This window comes from Diplodia seriata, assembly GCF_021436955.1.
Source record: "Diplodia seriata strain FDS-637 chromosome Unknown scaffold_7, whole genome shotgun sequence".
Classification (NCBI taxonomy): Eukaryota; Fungi; Ascomycota; class Dothideomycetes; order Botryosphaeriales; family Botryosphaeriaceae; genus Diplodia; species Diplodia seriata.
Genome location: NW_027117314.1, coordinates 1,982,620 through 2,006,244, shown reverse-complemented (window position 1 = coordinate 2,006,244; position 23,625 = coordinate 1,982,620). Strand labels below are relative to the sequence as shown.

Genomic DNA, 23,625 nt, shown 5'->3' with positions numbered 1-23,625 from the left:
GCCTTCGACCCCGACGTCATGGACGCCTCTCCAATCAAGCAGCTACGGCTCACACCCTCTCCCTCTCCCCCATAAAGCCAGCTTCGTACCACGCCGCCGAAGATGTTTTCTCGCACAATTCCCCGTCTTCTCCACGCTTCCCGGTCTGCCCTCCATCCAGCAATCATACCGCCGACCATCATGTCTCGCCCATCCGGTCTCATCGCAAACAAGGGCATCGAGCTGCTCACGTTCGGGACGCCCAACGGCCACAAAGCGAGCATCATCTTGGAGGAGCTGAAGGCCAAGTATGGGCTGGAGTACACGGTGCAAAGCATCAACATCATGGAGAACATCCAGAAGGAGCCGTGGTTCACCAAGCTCGGTCCCAACGGACGTATCCCCGTGATTGTGGATCACGACAACGACAGCTTCCCTGTGCAGGAAGGGGCTGGTAAGTGGCCAACAATTGGCTCTGCGTCTCTCTGCTGCGGGGCTTCGTGGATTCTTCAGGCAAAGACATTGCTGATCGATCGTGAATCCGACAGCGATCCTGGCGTATCTGACACGGCACTACGATCCGGAGCATGAGTTCTCGTTCGCGGATCCAAAGGATCTGTCGCGCGCCGAGCAATGGGTGGCATGGCAGGTCAGCAACCCCTCTCCAATCTCACTCAGCAGATGCAAAGAGTCTGACACGCATGCAGCACGGAGGACTCGGGCCCATGCAAGGACAAGCAAACCACTTCCTGAGGTTCACAAAAGAGCGCATCCCGTACGGCGTGCAGCGCTACGTGGGCGAGACGGAGCGCCTGTACGGCATCCTCGACTCGCACCTCGCCGAGCGCGACTACCTCGTCGGGCCCGGGCGCGGCAAGTACAGCATCGCCGACATTGCCAACTTCAGCTGGGTCAACTTCAGCGCGTTGCTCGGCATCGACCTGGCGACGCAGTTCCCGAACCTGCACAAGTGGTGGGAGAGGATCGATGCGCGCCCGGCGGTGCGCAAGGGCGTCGACGTGCCGGCGGAGAGCTCCATGACCAACAGGGCAATCAAGAAGAAGCTGGAGACGGACGACGAGTTCAGGCAGAAGAGCGAGGAGCTGGCGGAATTCTGCAGGCAGGCGAAGGAGCAGTACGGGTACAAGTACAGCTCTCCGTGAGCGAGGACGCGCGCGCACGCAGGCGCTGGCTATGAATAGTAATGCACGTCTCGAATACATATCCACCTCGGAAGTCGGCAGCGGAGAATGTGGTCTTTTTGCACCCTGAGGGCTGGCCGTAGGTTGCGCGGGCTGTGGTGGTACGGCGAGGCGCTGAAAGGGAGCCGGGCGCTTACGCACTCAGGGCCTCGGACTTGAGCCGCAGACCCTCCCCCGCGCAATCGCTGAGCATCCAGGGCCAATGGTGCAGGCGAAACGCGATGGACCCGCAACGAGTGGCCGCTCGAAGGCGATGAAACAAACAGCGCGGAGAGAGGGGCGTGCGTCGGTGCTGTCGCACACAGCGCGAAGGGCAGGCGAGCGTGGCTGATGGCCAATCGTTTGCGACGGGCGATCTTGACTGAAGCTGCAGGGACACGGCGCTAGCCATGACGTGTGGGCGCTGGCGGCGGCTCGCCCACACCTTTGCCCACGAGAGCCACCATTCCACGCCCACCGGTTTCAGGAATGCGTGTGCGTGTGTGCTGCTATAAGAGCTGGCCTTTTTGCCCGCCACTGTCTGCTTTCCAACTCCCAACTTCCCTTCCTTCCAGATCCAAGCAAACCGCAGCTCCGATCCGTGATCGCTGCTGCTTCCTCGCTGCCATCGCCAACAGCGCCGAGTAGCGTCAATCCCATTGACTGGGTTGTTTCCTTGTTTCCGCCACTCGCACTTCTTTATCCGCCAATAATTTCTAAACCAAGGAGCTTGCTTGTTCTTTGTCTCGAGTCACGCCTATAATCACTTTGTCCCTGGCCAGCTTTGTCCGACTGCGACAAGTATAAGGTCACCACCGTCTCCTGTCCGCCTGATACAGCATTTTGGGACACACTCCAACACCACACATCTCCGCCTTGAGCAGTACAGTGTAAGTCACCCCGTTGCACACGCAAGCGCATAAAGGAGCACATTCCCAGCGCAGACCCCAGTTCGCAGGATCGAACATCGCAGCACAGCGCAAGTCATCAGACACGCAGCAGCAACACAGATAAGAAGACACGAACGATGCTGACAGCCATCAAGCTCGGCCGCGAAGCGCACACCATCTACACCAACCACAAAACCCACCAAGCCCACAAGCACACCCACCGGCCCCGGCACCACTCGTCCACCACCCCCATCTCGCCCACCGGCGGCTTCTCCAACCACTTTGCCAACCACCAAAACTTTCGCTACCCGTCACCCCACTACGACTTGAACCACAACGTCGCCAACGACAAACGCGCCACAATGATTACCCTCAACCAGCTCACCTCGTACTCGCACCACGGCGGGCTACCGGGGCTACTCGCGCGCGTCTTCCTGCGTTTCTTACAGTTCGTGCTCGCGCTGACGGTGTGCGGGCTGTACGGCGTGGACCTGGACGCGGCGCGTAAGGCGCACGCGTACGGCGACGCCAAGTGGGTGTACGCCGAGGTGGTCGCCGGGCTCGCCGCCCTCACCTGCCTCGCGTACCTGCTGCCCATGGTCAAGTCGCTGTTCTTCTTCGCCTGGGACTGGGTCGTCTTCGTGCTGTGGCTCGTCGTCTTCGGCATCTTCGGCCGCATGTACATCGGCGAGGCCGTCGAGTACGACGCCGGCATCAGGCGCATGAAGCATGCCGTTTGGGTCGACTTGACGTGCATGCTGCTGTGGTTCATTACCGCCGTGTATGGGACGGTCATGTGGTGGATTAATAGGGGTGGTGTTAGGATGGGGAGCAAGAGTGTGGTTTAGAGGGGGTCTTGAGAGTGAGTTTGCACCTGGAGAGGTGGTGGGAAGGAAGGAGGGAGGGTGACTGGCTGCTGGTTCGGCTTTTGCTTACCTACTGTCATGACTGCATGAGCGATGAAGAACGTGAGAGGACGCGAGAGATGATGATGTCTCTGAGCGGCTCTTTCCCTAGCATATCCTCTTTTTTCCCCGATCGGGAATGTTTCCTTGTTTGTACCAATATTCTTGTGCACGATACCATCATATTCATTTCCCATTGGCGCCGCTTGGCGTTCAAAGTAACAGTTGGCTCGGCTCGTTCCCCTTCGGTGATACAAAGAATTCCTGGTGACGGGCGCTTGAGTAAGTCTACCGTGCGTAAATTCTTCGTTTCCGCTTGTGGTCTTCTCCTGGCTTTACTTACGCTCGTGTGTCGCAGCCGGGATGAAGTTCGCATTCTGACTAACAGTAAGCAAGCCTCTAATCCAAACACCACAATTCACACACGGGGCTCCAAATCCCGATACATATTCATTTCATGTGTTTCTACTCGATCAGTACGGTATACGAAGCTATTCTCTGTTGCAAGCTTTCTACCCACGCATCAAAAAACGAAAGAGAAACAACAAAAGTCGATCCCATCATTAACACGCTCACGCTAGGTATATATCCCCACAAACACACACACAAACACACTTCAGCCCCACTCTCATCCCCATCCCCACCAACTTTCCCACCACCCCACCCCTAACCACTCACTCATTCAGTCCCATCCCTCACCGCCCCCCACACCCCCTCGTCCTCCACCGCCCCCGCCGCCTCGTCCTTCAAGTAGCAGTCCCCAGCCCCCGTCCCGCCCACGTACGCAACCGCCTCGCAACCTTCGGCGTCGGCGCACGCGGTTAGACATCCCTCGAAGCTGGCGACGTAGACGACGCCGATCTGCCCCGCCTGGTAGTCCTTGCCGCAGCGGATGGTGAAGGTTGTCGTGGTTGTCGTCCATTTGGCACCGTCGGAGGAGGGGCAGGTGGGGGGTGTGGGGGTCGGGGTTGGGGTTGGGGTGGTGGTTGAGGGCGCTGTTGCTGTCGTTGTTGTTGTGGATGGGGGGGAGGAGGAGGAGGAGGAGGAGGATACGGCGGGTGCTGATGTCGAGGATGATGAAGGCACGCCGGTCGAGGAGGGCACCGGGTCCGGGCTGAGGTCGGCGCAGGTGTCGGCGAGGTCGGCGGAGCGCTTGAAGCTGTCGATGGCGTCGTCGTCGAGTTTGACGTCGAAGCGGGCGGTGTCCACCTGCGTGGAAGTCAGGGTGTAGCTGGCGGTGTAGAGGTCGTAAGGGCCGACTGATGCGCCTTTGGTCATGGAGACGGTGGAGGCCGTGAGGACGGGCAGGACGGAGCGGGAGTCGGGGACGCCGTAGGTGACGTTTAGCGTTGGTGCCGAGGAGGACTCGGTGGTGCGGACGGCGGCGGTGATGGACATGGTGGTGCCGCTGAGGCAGCTCTGCGGGCTTTGGAAGATGATGCTGTCCTGGAGGGGGAAGCCGCTGCCGTTGTTGTCGTGGAGTTCGGTCTCTCCGGAGCTCAGGGTGACGACGACGTTGAAGGATGATATCGAAGAGTCCGATGGGATGTTCGCGGAGACGCCGTAGAACTTGTTGCAAGTTAGCGAGGGCTGTAAAGATGCAGATTGAGGGCATACCTCGAAAGTGTCGTCGAGGCCAGACGCCGACCCTGAGGACTCGGTTTCCAGAGTCCCGCCATCCCCTCCCTCCCGATCCTTGTACACCAGCTGGACTTTCTCGATCTGACTAGCAGCGCGCTCTGTAGTCCTGACACGGATATCCCCGGTCAATTTGACGGACTCGCCTCCATCCAGGAGCGTCAACTGCATGCCGCTCGGCTTCACATCGTACACAACGATAGGATCCCCAAGCGTCACCCCACTCGGCACAACCTCAATCATCTGCTGCAGCACCGTCGCACACACACTCCTAAACGTCTCGGGATCCGCCATGGCCCTGACCGTCACATTCCCATCCGCCGCAAACACCCTCGCATCCGAATTCCGCCCATTCGTCGTCGCCCTGCCCACCACCAACGCGTTCTGCGTCTCGTTCGCCAGATACTCAGTCACGACGCGATTATCAAACGCATCCGCCGTCGCATCGAACATGACCACATCGTCCGCCACGCTGCCCGCCGGCACAATCTCCGGATTCGCGTCCGCATGCACGCCCCCCAACGTATGCCCGCACGCCACCAGCCTTATCATGCCCTCCTCATCGAACCCGACGCGGTCGAACTGGTTCCGAAACGTCCCCACCGAGTTCTGCGGCAGCGGCACGCCCTGACCCCCGGCCGCGCGCGCATCCACCCTCCCCGCCCGCACTCCCACCGCGGGGCCGCCGCACGCCCTGACCGCCGCGTACACGCCGACCGCCAGCAGGTCCGCCATGGACGCGCGCGCCGACAGGTACGGCGCGTACGCCGCCAGCGTCGTGTTGAACGCCGGCCCCGCGTTCTCCCCGCTGCGCGTCTCGTACGCGATCGACGCGTCCAGCCCGCCGATCCCCGTGTACACCGAGCCCGTCGCCATGTCGTGGAAGGCGGTTCGGATCCATTCCGCGGCTTGCACGCGCCCCACGGTCCCCGAGGGGGCCCGCCCACACGGCGTGATGGGGGAGGTGAAGTTGCGCGAGTGCAGGCCCGATGTGAGGTGCATTATGTCTTCGAGCTCGTCGGTTTGGGGGGAGGGCCATGTTGGTGCGGCGGCGGCGGGGGAGGTGGTGGTGGTGGTGAGGATGGCGAGGGCGAAGATGGTTAGGGGTAGGTATGGGTGGCGGGCCATGTTTCTTTTTCTTCTTCTTTTTTTCTACCCTCTGACCGATTGGAGAGTCGGTGATGGAAAGAGCTAACGATGGGGCAGGTTTCACGGGCGGCGAGCGGTGCGCCTCACGAGCAGCAGCAGCAGAAGAAGAAGAAGATGGATAACGAGAGGCGGGGAGAGCTCGAAGCCGCTTGGGAGAAATTTTGGAGGCGACATTCATATTAAAATCCTACCTCGTATGTCTGCTCCTTCGCGGCAAGTCTGGATATGCATGGCCGGCAAACCGACTTGTTGCGAGCGGCGGCGGATCTGGATGTGCAGGGTGGAGTAAGCCACACCAGCCCGTTTCTGGTGATAGCCGGCGAGAGATTTCAGGCGAAACGGCTGGGCCTCTCCTGTTTAGGAAGGACGGCCTAAGAATAATGTCTTGGCTTGCATGACAATCGATAAAGTGGGCGACGGGACGAGGCAAGCATCTCGTATACGCCTCTTCGCGAGAAAAGCAGCCGCTTCCCCTGCAATTCCACGGGAAGCATGAAGAGGAAACAAGAGACAGAAGTGTAAAGTCTAGGTTCGGTTTGTGAGAGAAGACACCCCTAAACTAAGCTTAAACATGCAAGAGCGGAGATGCTGACCGGGTTCCATCGTCAATCTATTCGCGGGGGTCTGGGCCGCGGTCCTGCAGAAACGTCGATAAGCCATGCGGCGTGGCAGCCTCGAAACAAGCGTGCTCGGACAAGTTCGCCCGAAGCCTGAACCAATCACTGCTCCCCGTTTACCAAGCTGCCGACCTCCAGGATGTGCTGTCAGCCCCCAACGACAGGGGTTTACATGGAAGTGCCGATAAGCCTGCCACATAAGGCTGAGGCTCTGGCGTGATGTCGGCACTTTACCCTAGGAAAATAAGGGAATACCGAGCTCAAACAGCGGAGCTATCATCCTGAGTCTCGGCCTCTGCTTGTGTATACTCGTATCTCCGCCACGATGCTGTGCAGCGCTCAATCGCTGTGGATGAACGCCATGTTGGGACCTGCAAATCAGTCCAGGAGCGTCGTCCACATCTGTAGCGCATCGTTTGCTGATTTTGGCATGTTGCGCATACATTCGGGCAGCGCCCAGGGCAACGCATCTTTTCCAAGCAAGGGGCTTTGTCCCTTGGAGGAGCCTTCGCCGATTACGCAGAAGCTCGAAGCGGATTCGTGAGAAGAACATGAGTGGCAGGAGGAGGAGTCGTCTTCTTCGGTGTAGATGGTCGTGAACGAAAGATTGGCTGGGGGGCCAGGTGCAGGACTGAGCAGCCTGGACGGCGGAGTGCTATCTTCGACTTTGGGCATCGCAGCAGTGCTGTCCGGCATGTCTCCAGGCACTTTGAAAACCCGTTTCTCGCTGCAATGCTCCAGCTTCTCCCTGATTTCCGACTGCGCAGGCTCATTCGAAGGCGTGGAGTGGGCGCCGCAGCTGGGGAATGGGCACTGATCGCCTTCGTGCAACTCGGCGATTGTAAATGTTTCCTTCTTAGGCCGCATGATGGGCCCGAGCAAGAGCCAGTCTTTCCAGGAGTACTTCGCACGACGAAGATAGGCCTTGACGGGCGCGATCTGAAACGACTGTCTTCTCGACGGAGGAGGCTTCTGTTGCCTTTCGCCGAGAATCAAGTTGTCAAGTGCTTTCCTCGTCTGAGTGTATTCGGCGGCGAAGTCATGTGGCGAGTCGGGGTCCCCGGACCTCTGCACCACCTTGAGCTGCTGCAATAGCTCTTCAAGATAGATGATGCACTTGTCGAGCTCCGATGAAGGAAGGGGAGCCGCATCATTGTCATCTGCTGGAGCTGGAGACAGTGGCTCTCCTTCCTTCAGAGTGTCCAAATCCGGTTTCGGATCCGCCGTTTCCGAAGGATGCTCGGTCTGAGCAAGACATATCTCAACGGTTTCCATGGTCATACGGGCTTCACGGGGAGGCCTGGCTATGCTGTCAAAGTCCAGATAGCAGGTGCTTCGTCTACACCCCAGTTAGCGTGATGCCACTCGGTGTCTCCGGATACCTTCACTTACCGCTGCACCGGCGAATAGCTCGATAGGTTGCCAACCAGAACCTTTCCGTATTCTGCAACACATGCCGCAACATCATCCAGGCGATGCTGGATTGCTCTGAGCTCTCGCGCATCCGGGGTTCCTTTGCCACATTGCGAAGCCTTCTCGAGAATGAAGCGAAGCAGCACCAGCGCGCTGTGCAAGCAGTCGACCTTTGCGCAAATCTCCTCGACGCTCATGTGTCGAAATGGCCATGGAGGCTTCTCGTCTTTCGCTCTATCCAGGCAAGTGTTTAACTCCGAATATAAACTCCAGCAAGCTTCGACCAGTTGCTTTGTCGTAGTGAAAGCTTCGTCCTTCCAGAGGTCCCTCGTTGTCGGGTTCGAGAAGAGGTCGTTCAAGGCGTTGATTGCGAAGGATACGAAGGCAGTTCTCTCCCAGATGACCATGACGAGCTTGTCCTTGAGGCTGTTGTTGTCGTCGCTGCAGTGGCCATACCAGCCATTGACAACGTCAATCCCCAAGTCTGCCACCTGCTTGGCCGACACACCACTGTCGAGTTGAAGGGCCATGGTTGCGTTGGAAGTGAGAGAGAGATCGTGAAGAGTTCCGAGGCGTGGTGGTCTGCACAAATTAAGTGTCGCCCGGATTCAGGGGAGCTGAAAGATGACGGCAACGGCTGCAAGGGTGGCTCAATTTCCTACACGCAACTTTGCCCGTCTCAGCGCTGAAGTCTCACGCATCATGCGAGGTCGACTGAAGGTGGAGTATCCTGTGCGACGAACCCCGGTTGCTGGAAATTCGGTGCGACCAGCGGGAAGCAACTTCATTTCGTTCCTTGCTGACCGGCCACCCATTAGATTAAAAGCCGCCTCATCCACATCTTCAGCGGAGACACAACGACAAAAAGTAACAAAAAAAAAGTAAAACAAGCCGAAGACGAGCGGGCCGCTCAATCCCTGAGCCCCCACGAATTGCCCATCTCCACGTCCGTCCGCTCGCCCTGCTTGCGCCGCTCGCTCGTGATCTCAACCTCGACCTCGACCACGACCCGCCGATCCTTGGACAGATTCTTCATGATGTACTCCTCGCTCCCCGCATCGTTCAAGCTCGCGTCGCTGCGCTCTTTGCCCGCCAACATGGACCCCCCAAACACCCCGGTCCCGCAACCAGCCAGCTCCCCACGGCCATTATCCCCACCATACCGGTGCCGGCTCCTCTCGCCATACGCGGCAAACGTATCGCCGCCGGCGCCCGCACTGCCACCACTCCCGTCGGACCCCCACGCCTCGCGCGACCAGAAGCGGCGCACGAACAGCGGGCGCAGCACGGGCACGTTGACGCACACGAGGGCGACGATGGTCTCGCGCACGCCCCACAAGTTAACAGTAGTCGTGCTGGGGTCGCTGCCGAGGGTGACGACGACGCGGACGACGGCGGCGGCGACGACGAAGACGCCGGTCAGCAGGAACGCCGCGACGACGCACTTCTGGCGCGCGGGCACCTGCAGCCGCCACAGCAGCGGCAGCGGGACCGACAGCAGCGCGCCGTCGGTCGCGATGTTGAAGGCCGCCACCACCCCGATGTTCTGCGGCCGGAACGTGCACGCCAGCCCCGGCGACGGGTGCACCCGCCAGTTGGCCGCGAACGGCCGGCAGCCCAGCGTGATGGTGGCGAGCACGCCGACGTAGGTGAGGGCGCACGAGAGCGTGAGGTAGCGGACCAGCCGCTGCTGCCAGAGGCCGAAGGTGAGGCGGCGGCTGGGTGGGGAAGTGTGTTAGTGGATGGAGAAGCAAGAATGGCGGCCTCGACGTACTAGAAGAAGAGCATGGTGGCTTTCATGGACCAGATGAGGGCCGAGTAGGAGAACCAGGCCACGAGCTCGTACTTGGAGCCCTTGGACACGCTGTGCAGCTCGGCGCTCGTCATCACCTCGTACTCGGCCACGCTGAAGTCGACGTTGGTGCCGTAGTGGTCTGCGTGGGTTGTCGTTGCGTCAGCAAGACTATATCCCGGCAAGTGTGCAGTTTGGGCACGTACACGCTCGGTCGACGACGATGGCGTCGACGGTGAAGAAGACCCATGCGCACATGGCGAAGTAATCATCGCCTGACAGGTTCGTGATGCCCACGGTGCGCAGCCGGACGATGAACCGCAGGCTGAAGACGATGCATCCGAAGATGAACAGTCCCCATATCTCCGGCAGGAACTGACGAAATTCAGTAGGCAGCTTTGACCAGAGTCTCCTGGCGAGTGACTTACGTGTGGAAGGTTCTCAGCTGCACCCATCCTGCGATCTCATCGGAATCGAATCGAAAAGAATGTTGAACAACAGCGAAGCTTTCGAAAAGGCCCGCAAGAGAAGGGCAAAAAGTAAAGCGTAAGTAGTACCCTACGTGCAGGATCCGCGGCCAGGTACATTGCTCAAGTACTTGGTGACAACGGCGTTGCTTCTCTGACGCATCAGCCCATTTTCATCTCAGCTACTTCCTCGCACCTCGGTTCCTTCCGCGAGGCGCTTTCTGGAGATGCACGCCTGGCAACGCCGCGATAGACCAGTCGTCTCCATGGGGCGTTGGTTCCCGCGTAGATTCGTCACGACCCCCAGCCTTGCGCGCGCACTCAGCCAATGGGAAGCCGTGCCTGACGTCGGGGTTGCGCGGGATGGCTGCGTTGGTGGCCACGCTAGATTCGACAATAGCTGCCCGGATTCGCCTCCGTCAGCGATGAAACCGTTCCTCACAAGGCTGTCCCGGGCGCCACTCGTCAGATGCCGTCGCCGTAGGCTGAAGGCAGCTCGGGCTCCGTTGATCGCGGTTCCAGTCCATGGTTCGGAAACTCAGTCCATCGATTCGGCAAGTGGGGATGGTCTGATTTTCATGCTTGATCTTTTAGGCTTCCCGCGCGCGGCTGTGGATCGTGGCCGCCTGCTCTCTGCCCAGATGCAGGAACGGGTGCTAAATTGCATGCAGGGGAAAAAAGCATAAAACAGTTTACCGCGGCTGGCGATGGTCATCTTCGATGGCGACGGCTGGTCCGACACGCGGCAGATGGCGGTAGAACAGTCGCATAAAGGCGCCACGGCCACTTCGATGAACAACTGAAACGATCGGGCGCGCCGCCGTGTGAACACCAAGATCGGGACATGCGTCAAAGAAAAGACACTGCTTGAAATCTTGATTTTCTTACATGGATTTTTGTCCAACCCATGCTCCCCAAATGCTTCGTTGTCTCAGAAAGCAAGCTTATTTGTGCCTGCAGGATCTCTCGGTCAGTTCTCTCCTTTCCCCGGGCAGCGCAACTTAGACTTCCCGCGTCAACGGTGATCTTCGCAGCAATTTTACCAGTGCGCAGGCTGATGTCTTCACATTGGTTTAAAACTTGCATCTATGTTCCGAGGTTAACTTGAACTTCCCGTGTCGTGGCTTACAGGAATAAAAACCTTTAGCACCTGCGGTCGTGCGGGTGGATGCGTTGGTGGACCTCGCAGACTAAGAGATGGGAGAACAGGTGGCGTCCAGAGACCTTGAAGGCGTGGTAACTAGACGGTATGCATATAATAAGCGACATTCCCTGAATCCTGGAGTCTGTAGGGCCGATTCTCTAAGCCGTGAAGGAGCTTGATATGGCCGCTCTGTCCCACACAGTGTCCAAAAAGGTCTTACCCAGACAAATCATGTTTCTAGAGCAATGACGTAGACCACGGATTGATACAGCATGAACCCTTATTAATGCTGATAGATTTCCCACATGCAGATGACCTCTGAGAGTAAGGTAGCTGCCTCTGACCTGCGGAGCCGCATTCACAGCCACTCGCTTTCGCGGCTTGTATTAAAATCAAGAAGAAGACAGCTCTTCCTGGACCTGTATAAGATCGCCCCATTGATCGGAGATAAGTTCAGGACCAGACGGGCCAATCGTTTCCCGTCAGTCTTCAAACCCCTTCTCGTTCGGGCTCCATCCGCGATAAAACAAAGATTCCCTAGCTTTTTCCAGCATGAACAATCGTTCTAAAAGAGCAGAACATGACGCAACGAAGATAGGAAAAAAAGAACCAAATAACGCAAATCGAAGAGGAGAAGCGCGGTCACACCCCTCCCTGGCCCAAACCACCCAACCGCGGGGAGCCTCCGGCCTTGGGAGTTGCCAAACGAGAGTGATGTAGCACCCGAGCTCCCGGAGGCGTGCCGAAACAGCTGAAGGCGGAGGAAGAGGAGGAGGAAGAGGCGACCTCCAGCCCGGCGCACCACCTACCCGTCGTCAGCACCAGCAGCAGCAGTCGTCGTCGTCGTGGTCACATTGCTCCGACACAACGTAACCACAACCTCCGCCCTCCTCCCAGCCCTACAATCGCCCATGACGCCGCTCTCAGGGACGGGCCACTCGCACGCGCCGCTGCCGGGCGCACACTCCAAGACCGGACACTTCGCTTTCCTCCCCCTACTACCGCGCACCTCGAGGCGGCGCCACTCGTCCGCGAACGGCGAGCCGTCGACGGTGCTGAGGTCGTACCAGGCCCAGTCGCGGTGGCCGTCGCGCGTGTACGGCGTGTCGCTCTGCGTGTACTCGGCCTGGTATACATCCGGCCACGCGGGGTCCGGCTGCCGCTGCGCCTTCAGCGTCACCCCCGCCCCGTTGGCGTGCGCGTGCACCGCCGCGTGGTACGTCCCGCCATGCGGCGCCACCCGCGCCAGCTCGTGCGAGTCGTAGCCGCCGCCCCGCGTCGTCTTGGCGTAGATGGGGTAGGCGCAGTTGTTGATGAGCGTGCCGGCTATGGTGGCCGTGGTGGTGTGGGGGAGGAGGGCGGCGAGGAGGAGGGGGAGGGCGGAGGCGGCGGTTGTGGGGAGCTTCATGGTTTGGTGGTTTTGCTGGAGGGGGTTGGTTGTGTAGTTTGGAAAAATGGATTGTGGTTGGTGTGCTTTGAACGAATGGGTGGAGCGAGGTTGAAGAGAGCGCGGTCGTTGGATGTGAATGTTCCGGACGGGATTGAACGGAGGGTATGGCAACGGATGGAGATCCGCAGAATATACTTGTTGGAAGAGAGTGGTTCCAGGCGTAGCGACGTTCCAGTTGGAAATGTTGGCGTTTCTCAGCGTAGGGTGAGCAAAGAAAGCCCAACCACAGCAATGGAAAACTCGAAGTGGTGGTCTGCTCCTGACGTCCGGTGTCTGCCCTGGCCTATGTGTCTTTGTCTCGAAACGACTGCGGTTCTAACCTCCAGTAAGAATATGTATTCGTGTATTACTAGGAATCATACCTCTCTTGACTTCCTGATGAATTACTCCAGAGCTTTGGTGGGGCCGCAATCGACTCATTCGGCGAGATACTCAAAAGTGGCAGATCTGAAGACAACAGGTATTGGCTGTCTGGAAGGTAGAGAGCCGAATGTTAGCAGCTTGGAGGCTTGCATGGGACTCTCTGCCTTATGAAGTATTTATAAGAAAATCCATGATACTTGTGAGCTCAGACTGTGGAGTTCTACGACTTAGTAGTGATGGTTTCAACAATTCACACCCATGGCTCAAGATGAACAGGCTTTCCTCGGACCATCTCTCCAACCCCGATCTTGACTTGGGTGCAGCTTCCTACCTGCACTATCTGCTCTTCTGTGCAAGGGTGTACTGTTAGAGGATGTAGCCAACATGTGTGTACGACGAGCAAAGGTGGTTGCCCATGACACGTTTTCGGCATCTGCAGCAAGCGGAGAAGTCCGACTGCAACGGTATTAGCGCAAAGTAAATTCTCGATGCAGCATCATGAGGAGAAATGAAAACGGTTATCCATTTTGTGTGCCCATAACAAGGATGGGACTCGAAAGAGGTATCCGCCGTGGAGTGCAGCTGTCCTATCCGTGACTTGGTATCTCCAATCCCTCCTTGTGGCGCCGATGTTGCGTGTAGTTATTCCCGTGTCCCAGGAAGCGCACATTTTCTTACTGTGCCGAAAAGTATCAGCAAGAAAGTGTGCGACCATCTACCGCTTTGTGCCAGTGATCCAACAATGAGACAAGAAAAAAGTGTATGCTCGCCGCGTGCCCTATGAGCGCAAACCAGCGCTCTCGACGCTCTAGCCACGTTTACCCTTAGCGCCCTTGGAATCGGCCGTCTTAGACTTGCTGCTGGCCGTTGGTGCGGCATATGAGCGCGTGGCTCGCTTCGGCCGTGGAGGAGGCTCATCATCCGGCTCGGCTTCTGCCGCTTTACGCTTGCGGGACCGAAGTCCGCTTGCGACAGAGGTTGTTGCCGGGACTTCGACAGCTTTCTTTTTGCCCTTCCCCTCAGTGCCGGACGCTTCGTTCGTTGGCGGGGTAGGAGGAAGTGCGGCTTTGCTCTTGCGTACGGCTTCAGGGGCTCCACCAAGACTTGCGCCAGACTCTTCCTCGTCACCATTTTCCGGTCTATCCTTTTGCTTCGCTGCCCATTCCGCAATGTTCTTGCCCTCTGGGTCCTCTTCTTCGGCTTGCTCGAACAGGTCTTCAGCAAGCTCACCAGCAATATCGTCGGCCTCTCCTTCGCCGCTGAGCATACGCAAAGCGTACTTCAGGAGCGTGGACTGATCAAGACCGGCCGGAGCAGCTCCAGTGGCGGCAAGGTTCTCTTCAAGCGCACGCATGAGTGCCTGAGGATCAAGGCCACTGTCGGCGATGAGGCTCCCGAGGCCATCTCCGTCCTCTTGGGCAGACTCCCCCTCGTCTTCCCAGTCTTCCTCCTCTGGAGCGGCTGAAGCCATTTCCACAGCTTTCAGGATTTCGTCTGCGGCACTTGGGGCAGCTCCATCAACGCCGGCTTCATTCCCTTTGGACTGCTTTCCGGCAGGGCCAAAGCGCGTCCTCCAGTCTCCCAGTAGGGAGAATGGCTGTGGCTCCTCGGTCAAGGCCCTGGGACCCTCGAACTGCTGCTTGATGCGGTCCTTGCTGGACTGCCACATAACAGGCGGCACTTCGTTCCCTGACTCGGGCGCAGCGTCGGTGAGCTGGCGGCCTCGTGCACCCTTGCGCTTCTTCAGCGACGGGCCTCCCTGTGCAACCTTCTTCCTTTTCTTCGGACCCAGGGTAGTCTTGTTGGTCTTGGAAGCGGCTTTGACATCGTTCCAGCCGTCCGAGTTGTACTCAATGTCGACCCAGTACTCGAAGTAGTCGGAGTTGTAGCCGGAGCCGTCGGGATCGTAGTCGCGGGCGGGAGGGGAAGCGACGGCGCGCTCGGCGAGATCGTCCTGTGGGATCAGAGTTAGCGCGATTGCGAGCGGAGTGAGCTGGGGGACTGGACGTCGAGATGTACAGCAAGATTGTCGTCCTCGGCGATGTAGAGCCAGTTGTCCTCGTAGAGATCGTAGTCGTCGGAGTCGTACTCGTAGTCAGACATGTTGGCGACGCGAAAGCGAGGGCGCGGCTTGGCGAGACAGCAGGCGGGATCGTCGGGGGACGCGTCGTGGTTGAAGGGGAGCGGAGCTTATGACGCGATGATGGTCATTCCTCGGAGCGCGACGCGCGACAACACATGCGACGGGCTGGGCTGGGGCCGAGCGGGGTAAGGCAGGCGCTCTCGCGGGCGGCGGTCGCGGCGGCGATGGAGTCGACACGGATGCAGAATGCTTGCTCGCGCAAGGCTCTCTGCGCGGAGGGAAATGCTGGAGTCGGGGCTAGGTCATTGGCTGGCGGGCGCGGAAGGCGCGGGCATGGTGGTCGTGGCCATGGCCGGACGGCGCTGGAGGCGTACCACCCAGGCCGTGCACTTCGACGACGTTACCTCGCGAAAGCCACGATGCTTGGAGGGCGACAGAGCAGCATCCATCACACAGCCCGGCGAGAGGGCGCGATGGAGCACGCGCCCCCGTTGTGCCCTCACGTCTTCCCCGCTCGGGTAGCCGCGGCATAGCGTAGTCCGGGGTAGCTACTACCTTACTACCTCGAAGTCTTCCTCCTCCCTCTCCGCAATCCCAGCCCGACTCTCACAGATTCCACACGATGCACTCTCTCCCCAGGCTGCGCGGCGCCCGCTCCACTGCGCGCGTGCTGAACCATCACGCTGCCACTACCCGGCGGACCCATGCCTCCGCAGGCAGCCCCATAACAAAGCCGCTATCCTCTGTGCTCATTGCAAACCGCGGAGAAATTGCCCTGCGTGTCGGGCGTACAGCCTCGGAGTGCGGTGTGCAGGTTACCACCCTGTACACTGACCCCGACGCCCATTCTCAACATGCCCTCAGCTCCCCGTTCGCCGTCAACCTGGGCCACCCCAGCGCTTACCTGGACGGCGACCGCATTATCCAAGTAGCCAAGAGGGAGGGCTGTCAAGCCATCCACCCGGGCTACGGCTTCCTGAGCGAAAACCCCGTCTTTGCCAAGAAATGCAAAGACGCCGGCCTGACTTTCATCGGCCCGCCTCACGAAGCCATTGAGGCCATGGGCAGTAAGAGTAGGAGCAAGGAGATCATGACTGCGGCTGGCGTCCCGTGCATTCCTGGCTACCACGGCTCCAACCAGGACCCAGAATTGCTAAAGCAGGAGGCCGAGAAGATTGGCTACCCTGTGCTGCTCAAGGCGGTAAAGGGCGGGGGTGGCAAGGGGATGCGTATAGTCATGACCCCTGATGAGTTCATGGACCAGCTGGAGTCGGCAAAGTCTGAAGCAAGAAACTCCTTCGACGACGATGTCATGCTTGTGGAGAAATACATCACCACTCCCCGCCACATCGAAGTCCAGGTTTTCGCCGACAAGCATGGGAACTGTGTTGCATTGGGCGAGCGCGACTGCAGTATCCAGCGCCGACACCAGAAGATCTTGGAAGAGTCTCCGGCCCCGCACCTGGATGAGACCATCAGGCAGGATCTGTGGGAAAAGGCTCGGGCAGCGGCGCTGGCTGTCAAGTACGAAGGCGCAGGCACCGTTGAATTCATCTTCGACAACGAAACAAACGAATTCTTCTTCATGGAGATGAACACCCGCCTGCAGGTCGAGCACCCGGTGACTGAGATGGTGACCGGCCAAGACCTCGTCAGATGGCAGCTCATTGTCGCCGAAGGCGGCAAGCTTCCCCTCACCCAAGCCGAGATTGAGGAGCAGATTGCACAGCGCGGCCACGCCATCGAAGCTCGTATCTACGCAGAGAACCCCGACATGAACTTCATTCCAGACTCTGGCAAGCTCATTCACCTCCGCATTCCCAAGGAGTCAGCAACGGTTCGCGTAGATGCTGGGTTCGTCGAGGGTGACGAGGTTTCAAGTCATTACGACCCCATGATCGCGAAGCTCATCGTCCAAGCCCCTACCCGCACCGCTGCTCTCCAGAAGCTTGGTATGGCGCTCGGCGAGTACGAGGTCGCCGGGCCCGTGACGAACATTGAGTTCCTCAAGCGTTGCTGCGTCAGCCCCGCATTCATCGCTGGCGAAGTCGAGACCGGATACATCCAAAAGCACCACTCGGAGCTCTTCGCCAAGCAGCCTACTCCTCCCGAAGCCTTCGCTCAAGCGGCAATCGGCCTCTTGCTGCAAGAATCAGAAACCCGCAGATCCGCAAGCCCACTGACCGTGATCGGCTTCGGCGACGGCTTCCAGGCGCGCGAGATCAACCTCGTTGAGATAGATCCCAGCGCTGCCGCTTCTACCACCGGTCCTGCTGCCCCTGAAGACGCAACACCAGTCAAAGTCCGTCAGATCCAGCCAAGTTTGTTCGAGGTCATTATCGGCGACACAATCTACCCGGCAGTGAAAGCCCAGCTGGACACCAAGTCCTCTACATTAACATCGTTCTACCCGCATACTCGTGTAGAGACGCGTGTTATTCGTGCTGACGATGCAATAACACTCTTCCAGCAGGGCAGACAGTATCGTCTACGTCTAGCGACACCAAAGTGGGCGGAGAAGGCGCTAGGCATCAGGGAGGCGAAGAATAGCGTCGTCGCACCGATGCCATGTAAAGTATTAAGAGTGGAGGTTAATGAGGGCGATGAGGTGAGCGAGGGACAGGCATTGGTAGTCATCGAGAGTATGAAGATGGAGACGGTGATCCGCAGTCCCCAGAAGGGCGTTGTGAAGAAGATTGTGCATGGACAAGGTGTAAGTGCTAAGCTCTCTGGTTATCGGTGGTCGTGACTATGCTAACATTACATAGGATCTCTGTAAAGCTGGCACAGCACTGGTGGAATTTGAAGAGGGTGCAGAGCAGTGAGCAAACAGAGATGGAGGAGTTCAAGAGACGAGTTCGATGACCCCAGAACCCTGACATATTTCGCTAGTTGTACTGTACCATGGTAAAAGACAAGAAAGACACGAGATTTCGCACAGACCCAAAGATGATTTTTCAGTCCATCCACACTTCGAGACATGTCTTGAGAGTGTACTCCGTTTGTTTTATTTAGCTATCCGCCACGCCCAAGCACCACAAAAAGGCACCACGGCGCCTCTGCACCCTCCACTTCTCCAAACCCATATTCTGTCACATAGCCAAAACATGGACTCCCGAAAGGCACCGCGTAAGAACAGACGCTTCAGCGGCCGTGGACCAACTCAACCGTCCGCACCGCACCGAAACTCCGAATCAAGCTTTACTCATGGCTTCGACCATCCTCCGCCGGCTACGTATAGTATCGCTCCACCAGCCTCCAGTAATACAGCCTCCTGTGCTGCTCATGACCGCAAGAAGGGCTACGGCTTCTTCTACGAGGATTGCGCCTCCGGAGATGACACTGTGTATCCGTCTTCATCGACGGTGCGAACGAATACGGATGATTTCACATCGATGCCTGCAAGGCCAAAGATGCCACTCCCTCAACGGCGAGCACTGCAGATGCACGCTCCCTGGACCCTGCCATCTGAACGTCCTGGACTGCAGCAGCAAGGGCACTTCATCCCGTCATGGCCCCCAGCACAAACGCCCGGGAAGCAAGGCCTCCCCACCCAGCGCCGAGGACCACGGACGCCTGCCACTCGGGATTCCAATACCACCAACCTCCAACGCACCAGAATCCCAGTCTCCATAGTAGCACCCACGCAACCCAATCCCCTAACTCCACAACCTTCCTCCTCCTCTCGTCCCAACGTGACCCACCCAAACCTCACGCCCCAACCCAGCCCTTTTCCTTCCACCGACGACGACGACTGCGACGATTCCTCCGATGACTACGCGGAAGACTATGACGACTCCTCCTGCAACGACGAGTCCGATGGCGAAGACGACGACGACGAAGAAGACGACGACGACACCGACGAGTCGTCCGACGATGACGAGCTCAGCAGCGAGATGGCTACACTCACGCTGCACCGCTGGGACTGGCCGACGTCGCGCGGCCCCAGCGCATTCCTCGAGCACGCCTCGCCGAGGCGGGAGTCGCTGCCGCCGCCCGGCACGCCGCCACCACCACCACCACCATCACGAACAGCCGCCACGGGCGGCAGAGGACATGTTAGTATGACGCCGCCGGCGTCTGGGAGCTCGGTGGCGACGAGTGGGAGCGGTGGGAGGAGGGACAACCTGTGGTGCTCGCCGTTGGATGGTCGCGGTGGTGCCGGGTCGAGGTATGGAAGCTCGCCGTTGAGTAGTAGCCCGGAGTCGCTGGGGTGGCGTGGGGTGGGTGCGGCGGATGTGGGGCAGGGGAGGAGGAGGAGGAGGAGCGGGGTGGAGGGGGCGGCTACGCGATCGTTGTTCAGGGGAAACATATCTGCGGATATGTGGTTGAAGGCGATGGATAAGGCGTATGAGCGGCGGCGTGGAGGAGCTGAGAGAGACGGGAGTCGATGCTGACCAGAGAAAGACAGGTAGGGGTGGTGGTGATCGAAGGGTCACAGATGGGGAATAATTGAAAGAGTTGTTGCTAAGGAGAGGGAGAGTGGTGCTGAGGTTGCGGGTGGGAGCTTGTCGATTTTGCATGCGGATTCGTGTTTGTATTCTTTTTGGGAGTATCTTCTCCAAGAGTGGAAAGTCACTCACTGGTACGAAGAAGTAGGGGGAAATGGTAAGCTGTAGTCCTGCCCACAACCTTCCTGCTTTGCGTCTTGTTTTCCATTATATTTCCTTTTCTTGCTATTCACTTAGAAAGGACAGGTCCCAGCGTGTGTTTTCTATAAAATTACCTCACAGCAGATACGGTGTAGATCCGCTCAAGATTTACGGCCGCATGGCTCGATTCGCTTTACCCACGCTATCATCAGATCCGATGAGGTTGAAGACCTATCTCCGTAGTCACCGAGTCTGGGGGTGTTTGATCGGGAGTGAATGGGAGGAGTGGGGGTTGAGGAGGGCGGGAAAGAAGAGGATTGTGGGGGCATTGTGTGTGTGTGGATGGAGTACCTCGCCCCACCATTCGACCGCCAACAAGACCTCTCGACCGCTATAAGCATCACCTCTTAAGCAGTGAATCTGGCAGCCAGAGCAGGTGCAACCGTCGACGCAGCAGCAGCAGCAGTAGCGTCCGAAGCCAGCGTCTCCGTCTCCGTCTCCGTCATCGTCGGGCAGACTGTCTCAGTCGCGGTCCGCGTATAAGTCGTCGCAGACAGCAGCGTAACGGTCGTGGGCGTCGTGACCCAGTTCGTCTGGTAGCTGGTCGTCGTCGAGTCGCGCACGCGGCCGAAGCTGACCTCGAACGTGCCTTCCTCCCCCTCGGCGGCGCAGCAGTCGGCCGAGACGCTGTCGACCGAGCAGCAGTACTTGCCGTTCGGGCACGGGATGATGTTCCACTTGGTGCCCTTCGGGTACTGCCATCCGGTTGCGTCTGATGCGGAGGTGTGCTCTTTTGTCAGCGGCTTGTTTTTTTCCGCCGGCACGCTGGAGGAATGTGGTGATGGGGGAGGAGGAGCATTACTCTTGAGGCGGCAGTATTCTGCGCCGGGACAGGCCTCGGCGGCGCCGGAGTACCAGGTGCATCCCTGGTAGGACAGGAGTTCGAGCGAGTTGTTCGACGGGCTCAGGCAAAGGCCGTTGTCGAGGCAGACCGAGTCTGAAGGGCAGCAGGACAGGTGAGGGCTGTACTCGGGCATGTTTGTACACTCATGAAGAGAGCTATCCTGCGTAGCCGTGTCAGTCAGTTCTCAACGCTTACCGAACCAGATTCAACCAATGCTTCGTCTTCCACGCTGGATTGCAAGTCGTTCACTGTACGTACCTGTTCCGCATTCATGTTGTAGCACACGGCCTGCGCGGTTCTCGAGCAAAAGAGAACACCCAACAAAACGCTGGAAGCTTTCGACTTGAGGCCAAACATGCTGATCGAATGAAGCTCGCTTCTTCGGAGCAGATAGAATGCAGGAAGGAAACAAAACTTTCGATGTCCGACCACTCCGGCCCCTTTAAAAGACATCCTTAATTGCCGCAACAATATTTAGCATCGTACCCGATCCGTCGTGTATCTCCCAAGGATCCCCAAGTTCGAAAGATGGGCCGTTAAGGATTCTGGCCGCATGGGTTTGCTCGGCAATGATCCAGTCAACGTTCGTTTCCCCACCTCTTCGGGCTTGTCCGGCCGGCGTAAACCCTGCATTGTACACCGCTTCGGGAAAGTATTGGGGGCAAAGATAGCTTAGCGAGCCTTGGCTCTGCCAGACAAATTGCTGTTGCCTTCTATTGGTGAGTGTGATCTCGTATCTGCACTGGGTTTACCGGGACGCTGCCTAGATCATTCTGTTTTTTTAATGGGGTTTTTTTTTTTCAACCTTGTTCACACCACCCACACCCAAGACTGATGGAACCTTCCGGATTGCGTGAGCTTCGATATCCAATGAAAATGTGCTTGGTCCCTGGGACTTAAAATCTCGAGGGAGGCAACTGGGTAATGCTTATCCTCAGGACCAACAATTATGAGCTTTTTTTCTTTCCCCCTGGGAAAGCGATGGCACACGATTGTCGCCATGCGCATTGAGCGTACTCATATGCTTGTGTAGGTTAGCAGTAACCTCTGTTGGCTAGGGTCTTATTCAGTGGAAAATAAAGCCGCACACGAACAGGCACCAAGCGAACACACCATCAAGTCAGACAGTCTTTGTTTTCTTGGAAGTATAGCCTTCATGTTCTGTATGTGAGCACTCCAGCAGAAAATGGAAGAAAAATATTAAAGAATCGAGAGTTTTGGTGACAACTGTGTTGCATGCCTCAAAGGTGATATCATGATCCGTACTTTTCCCTTCGGTGCCAATGCACCTCTGCTCATCGTTCTGTAGCAGATACCAGTGATCTCTACTCCGAGACGAGATCAATCTTCGTCAAGCCGATCAGTCGTCCAGCATGGGGCCAAGGGTCTTCAGCTGTAAGGGATTTCCGCAAGATGGACAAAGCTTGAGAAAATCGGAGTTGCGGACAGGCGTGTTATAGCGGTTTTCGACCGTCAGATCAGCTGGTGTGACACAGACGTTGACTTGATAATTGCAGTGCCAACAGACACGGCGAGAACCGAGCTCCAAGCGCTCATGGGCCATTTCGAAGAAGTAATCGGCTGAAAACATATGAGCATACTTTCAGTGAGTTCATGGGAATCACACTGACCAATCGCGTCCTTGTTCTCCAATAGGAACTCCTCCATCTCGAGCGAAATGCTCGGTGCCCAGATGTTGTACGCCCGAGCGATCAGCTTGCGCAGGTCATGTGTGTCACGCGTCAAGTCCAAGTAGGCGGTGCGCAAGACGGCCACGTTGGCGCTCAGAGAAGGATTGTGCTTGAGATGGTCTGAGAAGCGGATGGCGGTGGCGTTCAGAAGCGCATCAATCATGTACTGATTGGCGATCTCGTAGATGCCCAGGATGCGGATCGCTGCATCGGCAGGAGAGGCGTGGTCGGGCAGCTCATACGTGAGGGCGCCAAGATACATGAAATCAAGAGCTGAATCGACGAGTTCTGGGTCCTCATGAAGGTGAACGACGCTCTCCCGGGACTCCTACATCATGGAATATTAGCACGGGCTCCTGTTCCCACAATCGCCACCAGAGTAAGGGTCTACCTTCATGGGGGCAGCTAGCATGAGCTTGAAGAACTCGGACTGAGAACAAAGGACGATCTTGTGGAGCAGTCGCTCGCGTGCATCAGCACCACTTCCATAGCACACAACAATGTCGGAGTGCTCGCCACTTCTGTAGTAAGCGGGATCGATCTGCATGTTGAGCCGCTGCTCCTGCGAGGTATTCATGCCGGCAGCGTGTCCAATCGTGGTACTGCTGCGGTCGAGAAAGGAGTGAGTAGACGGGTCGGTTGCAATCGTCATGGTTGGTTCTTCCATGAGATTTCGTCGAGCGGGTGATGCAGCAGTGGCGAACGAGCGTAGCGGAGATGGAGGGAGCGGCCGTATAATTCCGGGGAAGTCGCGCAGTAGGTTCCATGCGAGTTGGGCCGAAGCTGGCAGGAGTGCAGCCCGCGCTTCCGCGAATGAAGCAGGCACCAGCGCCTGGCCATCCTTGCAACTGGATTCTCCAGCCGACACTGATCACGACGAACAAAACGGTGACCATCGGTCTCTAGTGGGGGACAGAAGAATAGGATGTGGTCTGATGTTGCATTGGAGATTCTACGGTTTTGACGACTCGAATACAAACTCTTGACTGCAACAAGGAAGCGCATAGGTGAAATTCCCCGGTTGCAGTGGCGTCCAGCTGAGTTCTTACCTGAAGTCCATAAATCGCATCACTTTGCGGTGATGTGTCGTAACGGACCAATCGCTAAAGGTTTGCAATCTGCCGGACTACTGACGCCGCACTTGCTGGCCAATGATTGGCGGAAGCAAGTGCCATGTCTGTGACGCCGGATGTCACTCTTTCACCCATGTAGACATGGCAGCCTTGAATGCACGATCGCATGGTTCATCGAGTCTGTGAGACAGGGTGTGATGGTGGCAGTGGATCAGGGCGAGGTGAGAGGTGCGGTCTCAGGGCAGACTCGGGCGAACAGTTTTTCCACGGTAGCGCAGATGTGGGCGGGCGAAC

General features: G+C 57.8%; 9 protein-coding genes across 9 annotated transcripts; 3 read left to right on the top strand and 6 right to left on the bottom strand.

Annotated features, from left to right (window-relative positions):
* Window positions 1-180: 180 nt before the first annotated feature.
* On the top strand, window positions 181-1,142 carry SLS55_007346 (uncharacterized protein; the record flags this gene model as incomplete). The annotated part of the gene is made up of 3 exons (XM_066778766.1): window positions 181-433; window positions 528-628; window positions 687-1,142. 3 exons carry the CDS (start codon window positions 181-183, stop codon window positions 1,140-1,142), a joined length of 810 nt encoding a protein of 269 aa, XP_066631203.1.
* Window positions 1,143-2,187: 1,045 nt separating this feature from the next.
* Window positions 2,188-2,898, top strand: SLS55_007345 (uncharacterized protein; the record flags this gene model as incomplete). The annotated part of the gene is made up of 1 exon (XM_066778765.1): window positions 2,188-2,898. One exon carries the CDS (start codon window positions 2,188-2,190, stop codon window positions 2,896-2,898), a length of 711 nt encoding a protein of 236 aa, XP_066631202.1.
* A 392-nt stretch (window positions 2,899-3,290) lies between these two features.
* On the bottom strand, window positions 3,291-5,469 carry SLS55_007344 (uncharacterized protein; the record flags this gene model as incomplete). Its single annotated transcript, XM_066778764.1, has 3 exons — window positions 3,291-3,332; window positions 4,009-4,524; window positions 4,573-5,469. 3 exons carry the CDS (start codon window positions 5,467-5,469, stop codon window positions 3,291-3,293), a joined length of 1,455 nt encoding a protein of 484 aa, XP_066631201.1.
* Window positions 5,470-6,737: 1,268 nt separating this feature from the next.
* SLS55_007343 (uncharacterized protein) lies at window positions 6,738-8,302 on the bottom strand (the record flags this gene model as incomplete). Its single annotated transcript, XM_066778763.1, has 2 exons — window positions 6,738-7,668; window positions 7,752-8,302. 2 exons carry the CDS (start codon window positions 8,300-8,302, stop codon window positions 6,738-6,740), a joined length of 1,482 nt encoding a protein of 493 aa, XP_066631200.1.
* Window positions 8,303-8,682: 380 nt separating this feature from the next.
* On the bottom strand, window positions 8,683-12,583 carry SLS55_007342 (uncharacterized protein; the record flags this gene model as incomplete). Its single annotated transcript, XM_066778762.1, has 4 exons — window positions 8,683-9,490; window positions 9,547-9,706; window positions 9,771-9,960; window positions 12,185-12,583. The coding sequence occupies 4 exons, from the start codon at window positions 12,581-12,583 to the stop codon at window positions 8,683-8,685; spliced, it is 1,557 nt and encodes a 518-aa protein (XP_066631199.1).
* Window positions 12,584-13,796: 1,213 nt separating this feature from the next.
* Window positions 13,797-15,091, bottom strand: SLS55_007341 (uncharacterized protein; the record flags this gene model as incomplete). Its single annotated transcript, XM_066778761.1, has 2 exons — window positions 13,797-14,942; window positions 15,008-15,091. The coding sequence occupies 2 exons, from the start codon at window positions 15,089-15,091 to the stop codon at window positions 13,797-13,799; spliced, it is 1,230 nt and encodes a 409-aa protein (XP_066631198.1).
* A 602-nt stretch (window positions 15,092-15,693) lies between these two features.
* Window positions 15,694-17,896, top strand: SLS55_007340 (uncharacterized protein; the record flags this gene model as incomplete). Its single annotated transcript, XM_066778760.1, has 2 exons — window positions 15,694-17,784; window positions 17,840-17,896. 2 exons carry the CDS (start codon window positions 15,694-15,696, stop codon window positions 17,894-17,896), a joined length of 2,148 nt encoding a protein of 715 aa, XP_066631197.1.
* Window positions 17,897-20,070: 2,174 nt separating this feature from the next.
* SLS55_007339 (uncharacterized protein) lies at window positions 20,071-20,714 on the bottom strand (the record flags this gene model as incomplete). Its single annotated transcript, XM_066778759.1, has 2 exons — window positions 20,071-20,660; window positions 20,711-20,714. 2 exons carry the CDS (start codon window positions 20,712-20,714, stop codon window positions 20,071-20,073), a joined length of 594 nt encoding a protein of 197 aa, XP_066631196.1.
* A 1,326-nt stretch (window positions 20,715-22,040) lies between these two features.
* SLS55_007338 (uncharacterized protein) lies at window positions 22,041-22,925 on the bottom strand (the record flags this gene model as incomplete). Its single annotated transcript, XM_066778758.1, has 2 exons — window positions 22,041-22,586; window positions 22,650-22,925. The coding sequence occupies 2 exons, from the start codon at window positions 22,923-22,925 to the stop codon at window positions 22,041-22,043; spliced, it is 822 nt and encodes a 273-aa protein (XP_066631195.1).
* Between the last annotated feature and the right edge of the window lie 700 nt (window positions 22,926-23,625).